Source organism: Puntigrus tetrazona, unplaced genomic scaffold (assembly GCF_018831695.1).
Source record: "Puntigrus tetrazona isolate hp1 unplaced genomic scaffold, ASM1883169v1 S000000456, whole genome shotgun sequence".
NCBI lineage: Eukaryota > Metazoa > Chordata > Actinopteri > Cypriniformes > Cyprinidae > Puntigrus > Puntigrus tetrazona.
This window is the reverse complement of record NW_025048098.1, coordinates 480,001-493,198: the sequence shown is the minus strand read 5'-3', so window position 1 is coordinate 493,198 and position 13,198 is coordinate 480,001. Positions and strand designations below refer to the sequence as shown.

The 13,198-nt window shown below is 38.5% G+C and overlaps 1 protein-coding gene across 1 annotated transcript in view; it reads left to right on the top strand.

Annotated features, from left to right (window-relative positions):
- The window catches only part of eif3ha (eukaryotic translation initiation factor 3, subunit H, a), a 47,582-nt gene that overhangs the window by 15,070 nt on the left and 19,314 nt on the right, over nt 1-13,198 (top strand). Inside the window, exon 3 of the mRNA XM_043231851.1 lies at nt 11,796-11,963. Within this exon, the coding sequence (XP_043087786.1) occupies nt 11,796-11,963 (168 nt within the window). The remainder of the gene's footprint in view (nt 1-11,795; nt 11,964-13,198) is intronic.

The following is a 13,198-nucleotide window of genomic DNA, read 5'->3' as shown; positions in this document are numbered from 1 at the left end:
GTTGTTATTTGCATTTGTCAGGTCAAGGAAAAAAGCATGTTTTTAAAAATTGTGCTAATCTAAATCTAATTTTGAACAGAAATTAGTCAAACTGACCACTGATACAGTAGGAATAACCCAAAATAGATAGGAATTTCCCACGTTTTTGTATTTTTTACATAATTCTTTTTTTATATTGTAAGCAAAATTGCATTAATAAACCAATGTCAGTTTGACCCATAACAAAAAGTTTTGTGTATAAAACACTCCATAATGGTTAATCTCTTTTTAGATGTTCCAAGTTTTGTTTACAAGCTCTTAAACATGTCGATGTTCAAGTCTAGGGTTTTCTGCCCTGTTTTGTACCCTGTTCGTGAGCATTCGGAGGTGGGCTGGCGGTCTGGCAGGCTGACGTGGAAACAGTCAGAGAGCAGATTGATTACGGTGGAGCTCATCCCAGCACCAGCGTGAGCGCTGGGAAGAATAGATGCGGTGCGCTTGATTATTGGTTGAATATCTGCACACATCGCTGAAAGCAGCGACCCTGAACTTGATTCAAGTTTCCGGGGATCTTCTGACATCTGCTGATTCATTGAGCTCATGCGAAGGGAGGTGAGAGATGACAGAGGGGCGTCACGATGAGGGAGCGGGGCGAAACGTGGACGCTACAGGCTGAAAGCTTCAGGTGTGCGGCGGTTATCGATTAAGCGGACCCTACAGGGACAAGCACTGCCAGCCATGTGCGCTGCTCCAAGATTAGACCCACAATGTGGCCCTTAGATAAGCTTATCTAGCCCACCGCACCCCTCCGCATTGAATCTAACAAACTTTCTATTTGGTGTGTGCTGTTCACATGTACGGCAGGTCAGGACAGGAGTTTTCACCCCTTTGTAATGAACTTGAGCAACTAAAATCCATGGACATGATGTGTTTTGGCAGGTCAGCTGAACTCTTATCATGTTGAATTAGCTTGCCTGAAGTTCCTCCTGAGATTTATATATATGAAATAATATATATATATATATATATATATATATATATATATGAAATCTCAGGAGGAACTTCAGGCAAGGTAATTTAATATATTATTTATTTATTGAACTGTAGGATTAAACTTTAAATTACAGTAAGAGCAGTGTTATACCAAGTTAATGGTATGTGTAAGAAATAATTAATGATGGAATGTATTGAATTATAGATAATTTATGCACACTCCAAGGTGGTAATGCAGCCATGGCATTGAAACTTTATAAGTGGCATTAATGTTGTATAATTTAGCGTTCCTGAGTCAATTACTTTTTCTGCACTTACCATATTTTTAGTGACATTTTCTCAATGCTTTTTCTTGGAAATTTCTTAAACAGCTTAACTTTTCATTTTTATCTTGAAAATCAACCGTTCTTCTCTTATGAATATATAATAAGTGAATAAATTGAAAACTTGAGTTTCTGTTTGAAAAGCATAACTTATTTGGTAGTTGGCTTTTATCAGTCCAACTAATATTTTATTTTAGATCACCTTTATTTAAATTAATGAAAAATTGCTGTTTGGCAATCAAGTATGCAATTAGTTATAAATTTAAGAGGCAGTCTTCATATCAAGTCACATTAGGTCAAATCTCACTTTTTTTCAAATTGTATTGTATTCGGCTTTGGCACTTCAGCTACAGTCTGACAAAACTCCTACAGTTTCACTTTAAACCTCTAGAGGGTTCATGAACCATCTGCTGGGAAACCTTGAGAACTATCAGACACCTGAACCTCTGGACTCTAATGCACACCTTAAGGGTAAGTTAATCAGTGAGGAATCACGATCCATTTCCCGTTTGGTTTCTCAGGGGATGTGGCCCGCCATCATGACCCTGGCAGTGTTCCCATCTTCTACTTAAATGGCCTGATTTATTAATGGTCCCTGATGCCACCACTGAATGTGTCCTGTCCAGGGTTTTAGTAGATTGCTCTGCACCTCTCTCAAGGCATAATTAATCACAAGTGCAGGAAGATCAGCCATGGTGACTAGCACGTATCTTCCGGGAATCACGCCACTGTGACTCCAGAGTCAGATGAAGGGAAGCGTTTGAAGGTATGAAGTCTCCTCCCAGGGTGCTATTGATGCCTATATTTTCCGTCACTTTTAGGTCCTTCTGTATATATAGCAAACCTGGCTTTTAGAAATTGGGTTTCTTGTTATTTTTGGGCCTGGAAGAATCATGAAAACATTTTCTAGTTTTCTATCGCCACCAGGTAGAAGTGTTTTTATGCAAAGATAGTCTCTCTGGGTTTTCTCAGGAAGTATAAATGTGACCCTGGACCACAAAGCCACTCTTAAGCTGCTGGGGTATATTTATGGCAAAAGGCAAAAATACATTGTATGAGTAAAAATTGTTTTATGGAAAAAAGTCATTAGGACACTAAGTAAAGGTCATGTTCCATGAAGATAATGTAATATCTTATGTAAATATATAAACTGTATTCTATATATATATATTCTATATATATAAAATGCTATATATAATTTTGATTTATTTTTTTTCCAAATGCCAGATATTCAAATAGTTGTATCTCAGACAAATATGATTTAATCCTAACTTATTCAGCTTTTAGATCTAAATCTCAATTTCAAAAAAATGTATACTTATGATTGGTTTTGTGGTCCGGTAGTAACAAATGTGACTTAAGAACTGGTAAATAGTATTTATACAAAAACAATAATAGCTAAAATTGAAATGAAATCCAGATGCAGACAGAAAAAAAACTCTGACATGTTTTGAAAACTGATTTATATTGTTGTAATATGCAAAAAAATAGCATTTCAGTGGTTGCTTCAATTGGATCATTGCAGGCTGAAAGATTGATTGTCGATAGTGGTTGAAAAAAAGTGGTGGCAGGCAAAGTATATTTTCCAAATTAGCATTACAGCTGAACAGCAGCAGAGCTCTTGAAGTTGCACTTTGCCAGCACGTCAACAGAATTAAGCGCCATCTGTCAGATTATGAAAGGCTGTGAACTGACATGTCACAATCGTATCACATTGGATAATTAATCTACAAACTAGATTTGCATTTCCAGAAGGAAATGGCAGCGCTTTCATGGCATCAGAAGAACTGTTCAGGAAAGTTAGGATTTTAGGCTTAAGTTTTGGCTAAAGAAAGTGACATTCAGCATGTCACGTTTCATGTCAACCGTGTTTGAGAATTAACACAAATATTGACTCATCTTTGCAGTGCACAGGTCGATATTCAGTGTAAATCAATATCCAGTAGGGATTCAGGGATTCGGGTTTCAAATATCTTGACTCATTACTCGTTACATTTTGAACATGAAACAATTCAGTTTCTCTTGTATGTTAACATATTTCATTCCAAATCTGTATGATTTTAAGATTGTGTAGTTTTATGGTTTTGTGTAGTTTTCATAAAACATTAAGTAACCATGCATTTTATGTGACGCTTATAAAAAATTTTCATTAATTCTTGTTTCCTTATGCATCAGCAAAATAAACCTTGTCAGTTAGATGAAATGTTTCTAACAATATGATCTTCATCCAGTTCATTGCAGTTAATGTGGCTAAATGCAGTCAACTGCAATCTTTATTTTTCTTTTATCAACTTCTCAGAGACCCCTCATTTGACACCATGACCTCTAAAACCCCTTTAAAACCTATATTTCAAAAAACTATATTTCTGTTCAGAGCATGCTTTAAACTTCAACCAAAAATGTCCATAGACATCGCCGCAGTTTCTAGGAGTAAAGATGCCAAACACGAAACTAATAATAATATAAGTGTAAAACAATGACTGTAGCTATTATAATGGCTGTTGGCTAATGCTTGTTATAATCTGCTTTTCCGGAGGGCCATATTTCATCCAGCAGGCAGCCGTAAGGCACTACGGCGTAAAATACTTAGTGGTTTTCGCCTCCCTAGAGGGTTCCCGCTTAATTGACTATTTGAAATATGACGTTCATGTTGAACCACGAGATTCATCGTTGTGTTTGTCCTCATCTAGAGTCCAGATGAGACGCACTACTTCTGCAGATGTGAAGAGAGGCCCCTGTTTCGCCTGTTGTTGCATCAAACAATGAGGGATGAGCAAATCCCTTTTCGTCCTAGCATGCCAGAGCGCTCGTCCTTGTTATTCTGATGTTGTGCCAATGTAAGTCGTATTGAATCTTCTTGTCGCGGCACTCAAAATCCTACAGGTAATTAGAGGCTCGCCAGCCCTGCTTTCTGCAGAACAAGTGTGAAATATGAAATCATGCGCCATTTGCAGATGTGCTCTGGGACGGCGTTCGGAGGGAGGGAGCGAGCGCATGCGTTTCCTTCTGTTCTTCTTTCTCAGCCAGCGGGAAGGATGGGGATTGCGTGAAATGCAGAGGGAGTGTCGCGGTGACACACGGCGGCGCACGTGTTTTCTCGCTGTCTTATTGACAGATGCATGTGTGACTGGAAGCAAATAACATATCGAGCTCTCGCGTCTCGTCCGGCGTCGGCGAGGCAAGCTAGCTAATTTTCTCCTCGCGAGCAGCTGCATAATAGGATCTGAGGCTCGCTTTGTTCCGTGTTCCACCGGGCATCGCAGATTAGCTGCAATTAATCTTAGTTAAGAGAGCCCTGTGTGTGCCTGACACCCTTCTACGCCGGGAGGGATGCAGCGCTGCCACCGCTGCAGAAAAAAGCAGAGGGGAAAATAAACATCAGGCTGCTTTATACGAGTCAATATCTTGTGCTCTAATGGGACGAGAGTCGACCAAAGCAACCCTTCATTTGACAAATACATCCCATCATTCAGGCTGTTGTTTCGCCCCTCCTTTTACTTCTCTTTCTTTGCACCGAGCACCTCGCCGGTCCCACGGGATTCTCCTCACGGACCGTCTTTGGTCATGAGCGCCAGATTTTCCATGCCTTCTAGTTGGCGTCTTATGAAGAATGTGCTTTTATTATCTTCCCATCGACTGTAGAATCCACAGTGAGCTTGACATTCAGCATCTGCTGGGGAGCTTTGTTGGGCCGGATGCAAGTTTTCTTGGGTCTTAGTTAAGATGCGCAACTACTTTTCAAAATCAACTCATTGGTCTTTAGGCTGGTTGCGGGTTCCTGTCTTGGTTGGACATGTGACCTTTCTGTAAAACACATTGAGGGACTTGGATTGCAATTATAAATGAACTTGGACACAATTTTGACACGCACGGAGTACAGATAAATCTGTGTAATGTCTAACATTAAGGATAAAAATTCTAAAATAAATGTCTTCAGGCAGCCAGGGTTGTTGAGCCAACTGAAAATTACTTTCAAATTCATTCCCGGAATTTGAAAGTGGAATTCAAACTAATTTCAAAAACAATAAGAATGGCAACACTGAAATATCCTTTTCTTTTAAAGCTGCTTTGAAATAATATCTTGTGAAAAGTGTCATACAAATCAAATTGAACTGAAATAGCAATGTTAGTCAAGACGCCAGCATGAAATGTTGTCTTTGAATGTTTTGAAAGACACTTAAAAGGTCTTAGTTCAGGCTACATATTGAAGCTGGAAATGTCATTTGTTGAAATGTGTACTTAGTTTATGTATTTCATCGTGTTTAATGAGTTGGCTTGTTCAAGAGGTGGAAAACTTTACAGAATGCATTCTTTCAGTTCTTTGAATTATAGTTCTGTAAATTAATTCCTCTTCCTGTCAATTTCTAACTGAAGGTCCTGCTGCCAATTCTTCAATCCTGAATGGTGCACAACTCAAACAGAGAACAATTCTGGTTGAACAGATTTTTTTGTTGTCTAAACGGTTGACACCAAAATCTGTCCCTCATAGCCTCATTTTCATTCGCGTTAAATTAAATATGGCGTTTTCCTTGACTAATGCCCACAATGCTCTAGAGTGAGGTAATGCTGTTGGCCTGCTGTCTCTGTATTAATTCTCGCTGTGGTTTGTGCTTAATGAACCACGATCCCGTTTTTCTGTACTGCAGCTTCATCTGGTGTTGGCAGACGTTGCCGGGCGGAAGCAGTGACGCAGTAGATTGCCACTACGGGAGGGATCTTGTTATTCCAAATGGAAGAATGGTGGGTGTCAGAGGGCCCAGTGTTGACCTTTGTTGGTTGAACGTGCACAGCAGTGGTTTCAAATCATCTGGTTTAATCTTTATTTATTTATTTATTTTTTGGGATTAAGCTGGCGCTTAGGATTGCCCATTCTGCAGTAGCCTCACGCAGGCAACACAGCCGTATCAAATTAGAGAAATGCAGCTTTGGAAGGCTGAGACGCATGCATAATGCAGATCTCTATCCGTTTGATTGTCACCGCTGCGGCCTGAAGGAGCCGTGGCATTGTCTTTTGGTATGGTCGTGGCTTATTCTCAAGGTTCATTGGGAGGAAAATGAAGTTGGAATCCAGGATGATTATCCTCAGAGGTTCTGGTTTTACTTGTCGGCCTGAATATGGTTGTAATTTGTCTAATCGTTAGTGTGGCTCTGATGGTTATTTGAGGCATGAATCTTCGGCTCTGCAATTTAGATGAAGCGTAGATGAAGCGGTTCATCATGGTTGTTAGTCTAAGGTGCACCATTATGAACAGATAACTTTCATATGTTACAATTAATACAGTAACATCAAACCAGTTCCATCTTAAATTATTGTATAATCCAAAGTTTTATGCTTTGCTGCTTTTCTGGTTCGAAGCTAATAATTAATAAGCGTTATTTTATTTTTTTTCAGAATTATATTGAATGCTTTTTAGCAGTTTAACTTGCATTTTTTTAAAAAGTAAGTTTTTTTTTTTTCCTGAAGTCACATTCAATTAATATCTTTTTAGATTTGGACAAACATGATTTAATCCAAACAGATGAAACAGATGAGTTTTCTTTCAGTAGTGGTGCATTTCAGAATTCATTTATATTTTAATATTCCAGTCTTTTTCATTTAAGTCATTAAATCTCCACCCCCCTTCATTTTCTTTTATTTTTATTAATTACATTTTCTTTACATTTGGACATTTTTATTCAATCCAAACAGATTATTTTTGTTGGAGTGCTTGCAATCAACCTTCTATTTAAGTTCTCCAAGGAATTCGGTGTTCAGCTGCTCCTATCTGACACGATCAAGAACATCTTGCCTCGATGCGGCTCCTCGGTGGATTCTTGCACTACGGCGAATTGGTCGTAAATCAGATGCGTGTGTCGAGTATTTGGAAACGCGTGAGAACACATTACAGATGGACCTTCGGTGCGAAACATGCCCTTGATGTTTGATTTCGTATGCTGCTTCTGTTTGGTGGTGCCAAGCTGCTAATGGACGTGCAGAAAAGAGAGTCGAATGAAATTGCGCTGGCATTATACTTCATGTCTTCTTGCCTACGGCTCAGTCTATCAGCCCTGGCCAATAATAAGCAATCCATTTGCAACTCCAAGCCTTGATGAATTACAATGTGTGCCTGAGCGGTACATGACCCGAGAAGTGGTGGATGTGAAAGCGTGCAATTCCAGACGCCAGTTATTGCTCTCATGTTTGACGGGCCTGTTTGCCAAACGGAATTCATGGTTGCCCTGACACTAAGAAATCAGGCCCCACGAAAGGCAATAAATTATTCTCCAGTCTGACACCAGCTCTTATTACCTGTGTCACTCTACATAGAAGGCCTGTGTTGGCCTAATGGCGGATTTCGTCAGGGGAAGAATTTTCCAGCACAGTCGCTGACAAATCAAATGTCAGCGCTCGTCCAGGTAATGACGTCTTTGCCTCCCACTCGGCTTGTGTTCCACACTCGAGGCTTGACAGCAAAACCCAATGTATCATGAAATTAATGGTCCTTCTCGTGGTGGCGTAACAGAGTCTAAGTAATACAGGTCGGGTGGGGTTTGACCCTCAAGTGCCGGGTGCGCACAAAAGCCTTTGAATTATACAGCCACAGTGAGAACCTTTAGCCGCCGCAACAATGGAACGCAACGCATTGCAATCCCGGCTTTCGGCGTAAATGAGACTTGGGTTTTCTGTGAAGATCAAGGGAGCGAGTTATCGCCGTGAAATACCCCTGTTCAAAAGATCTTTATGCAAAGGGAGCACCCTTGCTCTGAAGTGTTTTCCGTTTTGTTTTGAAACAGGCAGCCATGCCATGCTAGATGGCGGATTTTCACCCTAAAAAAACAGCGAGTGTGCTACTGGAGGTGTAAAAGCCTTTGTGTTCATTGTTGCGACATAAAGTCGGTATTTCATGCTTTACCTTTCCTTTGGTGACTATTGTAAAAGTTGCGTAAACGGCCTCTCGTTCGCGCCTCATTTAGCATGGGTATTTTTAGAGGGTTTCTTATGAAGAAAGTGTCATTGTGAGGCTTCCATGGGAATGCAAATTGCATCTCGGGCTGAATGTATTGCCTCATACCTATCAGCTTTTACAGCACTGTAGGGATTGTTTACTATGGCAGAGCTGTCTTTCCACTAGAAGCGGGGCCGTGAGAGTGTTTATTTTGAGGCTTGAAGATTTGAATCGCTTGTTTGGCTTCAATTTAGTTCTTTAAAACGTCGCCCCCTTGTGCATTCGCTTGGAGGAAGCCAACCAAGAGTTTCGGAACAAATTACATCTCAGTGTCTCATTCATATTCTGCGTCGCCTGTCAGGACCTAGCGGTGATGAATTTAGTTGTTAGGCCTGGTGGGCACGCTCGTATTTGCCAAAGCAAACGCTCGCGCTGATTTTATTCAGCGCACGCAGCCCCGGGACCGATCGCTGGAGATGTAGGCTGCCAGTCACCTGCCTTCAGAGTCGTCGAATGGAATGGGCGTGGAATAGCAAAAGAAAAAGTTTTGCCTGCACACCGTTCCGCACGATTGGTGGAAGTGCTCTTCTCGGAGGAATATCATCTGCCGCTGAGCCCTGAGAGTGCTGCTTGAAGTATGGAAGGGAAATGAAGAATAGTCCTTCCACTTTATTGTGCTTTTATCAAGCTGGCTCTATGGCACAAGAGCGGCTGTGCTTTTATGGCAAGCTAATGTTTTGCATTATGTTTGGGTTTTGTACATGCTTTCCTACTTGGAACTGTGTACATCAACCGTTTCCGTCTCTACTGGGAAATATTATGGTTTCTTAAGCCAAAACCAATTTTAGAATAGAGTTTGTTCTTTGTACACATGCACACTCTGAGGCGTAATCCTTTTGATATTTGATCAGATTTTGTTCGGTGAAATAATGTCTGTGTAGGAGATGTCTGATTTGCTGTGTCTTCTGGCTGTAGTGTTGTTGGGTGTTATGACGCCGGTCAAAGGGCCTCAGATACACCTGTTGAGTTTCACGAACTGATTCATTCGGTCTGAAGTAACTGTTGTGTTTTTGTATTATCTAGTTTTTTCTTGACTAATGTTCAAAATTGGTGTTAGAGGTTTTCCAATTGCACGCTTCTTCCTCAACATAATGTTAAAACAGTAGTACCCAAAAAGATTAACAAGTGAAGTATTTCGTTATATTATTATTATTACTATTATTATTATTATTATTATGAAAAATAGTGTATCATAAGCTAAATTGTATTATATTAATATAATTATATAATAATGATGATAATAATAATGATAATAATATAAGTTATTAGAAATATTTTTTTATTATTGTCCACTAAATAGTGCCTATTACTTAATAATAAATTTAAGTTACATAATTTAGAATGGAAATAAATGATTTAAAATACTACTTATAAGTAGAATACATTATTATTATTATTATTATTATTATTATTATTATTATTACTGCTACTATTATTATTTTTATTATTATTTGTTATACTTTCAGTATATGTAAATAGTATACATTTATTGTGGCTGTTGTTAATATAGTAGTAAATAAACTAAAAGCAGTAGCAGTCAATCTCTAGTGTAAATAGTTTTGTATGTCCACTTTTCTCTTTCAGGTCAACTACTGTAATAGCAGAGCAACCATTTAAAGAAAATATCGTTCAAGTTTACTTATGTCTTGCTGCCAGAGTAACACATCAAGGTTACTGACCCCAGCTATTGAATTTAACTCTATTGCTCCCTTGAGTACCTGAGCTGTTTGTTACCACCACCAAATGCAGTAGCACACATAATTATGTTCAGCAAGGCTTGCATTTGCAAATCTGTGTTGGCCAAGGATTGCATTTGCAAATCTGTGTTTGAGTAGATTACTGGCAGTCCCATTCTGTGTCTGGAGAAAACCACGGCGCTCCAACGACTTCAGGCAGGTGCGTCTTTCTTCAAGGCAATTTCCTTTCTTTTGCTTTCATCCAGTGGCGCTTGAATCCATAAAGTCAGAGAGTGGTGACAGCATGTCAGGATCCTACTCTTCAACAGGAGGCGACCCGACCGTTCCTCATCCCACGGTTCTCTATCCTGCTCCTCCAAGTGCCTGAAAAAGCTGGCACAGGTAATTAGACTTTCCCCAGTGCATGGATTTGAATCGACTTCATCCGAAAGATACCCACTCTCTTTACCGCTGTCTCCTGGAGTGTGCGCCGCACATTTGCTTGCCTCCCAGTAGGGTTTATTTATAAGCAGCTACATCTGAGTCGAGGTGTGGAGTCTGCCTCGTTTGTTCAGACCGATTCATCTGCCTCTCTCCTCTCCTGCAGATGTGACGTTAGCGCTCCTCCAGCTGAAAGTGAGCTGTCCCTGTGTAAATCCTTGTTAAAGTTCACCGCTGTCCCCTCTTCACCCGGCATTCTGAAGAGCTGACATCTCTCCCCATAATCTGCTGCCCTTCTTCTCTCTTTTTTTCCTGTCTGGCTTTGCCAGATCACTCCTGCAAACTTGCAGAGGCTTGCAGTTTTTGTTTTTTTTTCTTTTTCCATACAGTGAACCTAAAATTTGTATTGAGACTTATCGGATTAGAATGTAGTGTTCCTAGGAGGTGCGCTGGGGTTTATTAGAGCTGTTTGCTAAGGCAAGCATCTGCAGAACTAAAGTTCATCTGCCTAGAAATATAGTCTAACTGCTGTAAGCGTGATTTTGACAACTTTGCAGCTCAAGTAACACACTTGTTTGGAATGAAGAATTAATGTAAGTGTTTTAACTGAGATGCTCTGATTTCTGGAGTACCTTGCATTATAAGAGCGTGACTTTCATCAATGTATTACTTTTTAAATTATTTAGCATTTTATGCTGTCTTTATTTGAATTATTCAACTATTCATTACAACTGTTTTTAAATCAGTTTAATATAGTTTTAATTTTATTATTTTAAATTGTTTTAGATTAGATTTTTTTGTTTAATGCCATGTATCCTTTTTTTTTTTTTAATTAATTTCATTTTAAACCTATTGTAAACCTTTTGGCTTGGGAGAATTGCTAAGCATAAAACATCCTCCTTTCTTTATAGCCTTACTTTATTATCAGAAAATACACATTTTCGGCATTGTGAAGTCAGTTTAACAGTAATCCGTGTTATGTTTTTATTTTGGTATTTTCTATTCATTTTATGTATTGATTTATCTATTTTTGCAAGTTGCACTTTTTTCTCATCTGTATAATAACTGGATGTAGGTGATTAAAATGAACGTTAGATGAATCTTCAAACAATATATCTAATCCATCACACTGCGTTAGGAAGTCGCTGCATTTGTATTATGCTTGGTTGAATTGAATGTGCACTGGGGAAATTTGATATAGGGAATCAACCCAGCCATTGTTCTTCCCGCATCTCACTTTGATGCTCTCCCATGATGCACCAGCTTGAAGCCTTTTGCTCTGACTAATGAACGGCCCTGGAAATGTCAAACTTTCTTTACCCAGCGCAATCATTTCTCATATAGCAGATATAAACTCATTTTCTCTCTCTTGTGCTCTCTCTCTTCATCTTTTCTAGTTCAATACCAGATGGAGATGATGAGGAGTCTCCGGCATGTGAACATCGACCATCTCCACGTCGGCTGGTATCAGTCCACGTACTACGGCTCTTTTGTCAGCCGAGCCCTGCTGGACTCGCAGTTCAGCTACCAGCATGCAATCGAAGAGTCTGTGGTGCTTATTTATGGTGAGTCTCATTAGTTAATAACACAAGATACCCACAGCGCATTCACAGGCTGGAATCAGCCGTGCGTTCAGGATTTGACCACTCTTTGGGTATTAAAATATGCAAATATAAATGCTGTTTAAGGATTTTGTTATTCTTTTTTTTTTTTATTTTCTGATACCAATTAAATTTGCTCTGCATAGTAACTTTAATACTCTAAAGCAAGTTTCACTTAGAAATTGTTAGGATATTAAAAAAAAGACAATCAAGTAGCACATTAAATCGAATGTGAGATTTTAATAATACTGAGTTTTTTTTTTTTTATTTGTAAAATGCACTTCAATCATCTTTAATTGTATCTGGTGTTAAATATTGTCAGCAATAAGGTGTTTAAATTTTAAATTAATTTCAATTACTCCTGAAAATAAATGCAAGCGGTGTAGAGTACTTAAAAATGAAATGCTCCCTTTTTAAAAAAAATTGCAAACGTTTATGCAGAGTGTGAACTATTAAATATAATCTACAAATCATGCAAAACTGTACCACTAAATTAGTGTTTTGAGGGCTTAGTTAAATAAGGGCAATTAGACAATTACTAATCATACTGATTTTTGTTTTTATTAAACCATTCTTTCATTTCATTAATCAATCTTTTTTTTAGATGAAACACAACGGGTCATTAATGATGCTTACATTATAACACGTGTGGATTCATGCACAGTGTGTCTGTAAATTGGCCAGAGTTGCAGATACCTGTCTTAATATCAAAGAAGGTGTTTTATATTCAATATAAAACATGCACACACACAGTATTATTATTATTTTTTTAATGCACTTAAATAATCTTTTCTTTAAAGTTTATTTGCTGGTCCTTGGACACTTAATTTTTTTTTTTTCAGTTTTAGCAAATTAAGTAATCTGTAATTCGCTACAATAGCAAAAGTAAGAATTAAAGACAAGTTTTACATTTTTTTGTCATTTTTTTAACATTTGAATACGTTTCTTGCATCACATATCACCATTTGATGGAATATAGTTGTTTTTTTTTGTTCAAATTTTTAAAATGCACTTAAGTCAGTGTCATATAATTCATAGTTCTGACATTAATTTGGCTATCATTTTTAAACTGCAGGGGTTTTAATCATCAATAACATTTTAAATGTTAATTAACAGTAAACCAAAACTAATTGGGTCTTTGGAATAGGAGTGAACCGTTTTTCCATCAGGTCAAAAGGTTGCCATGAATGCATTTTTAC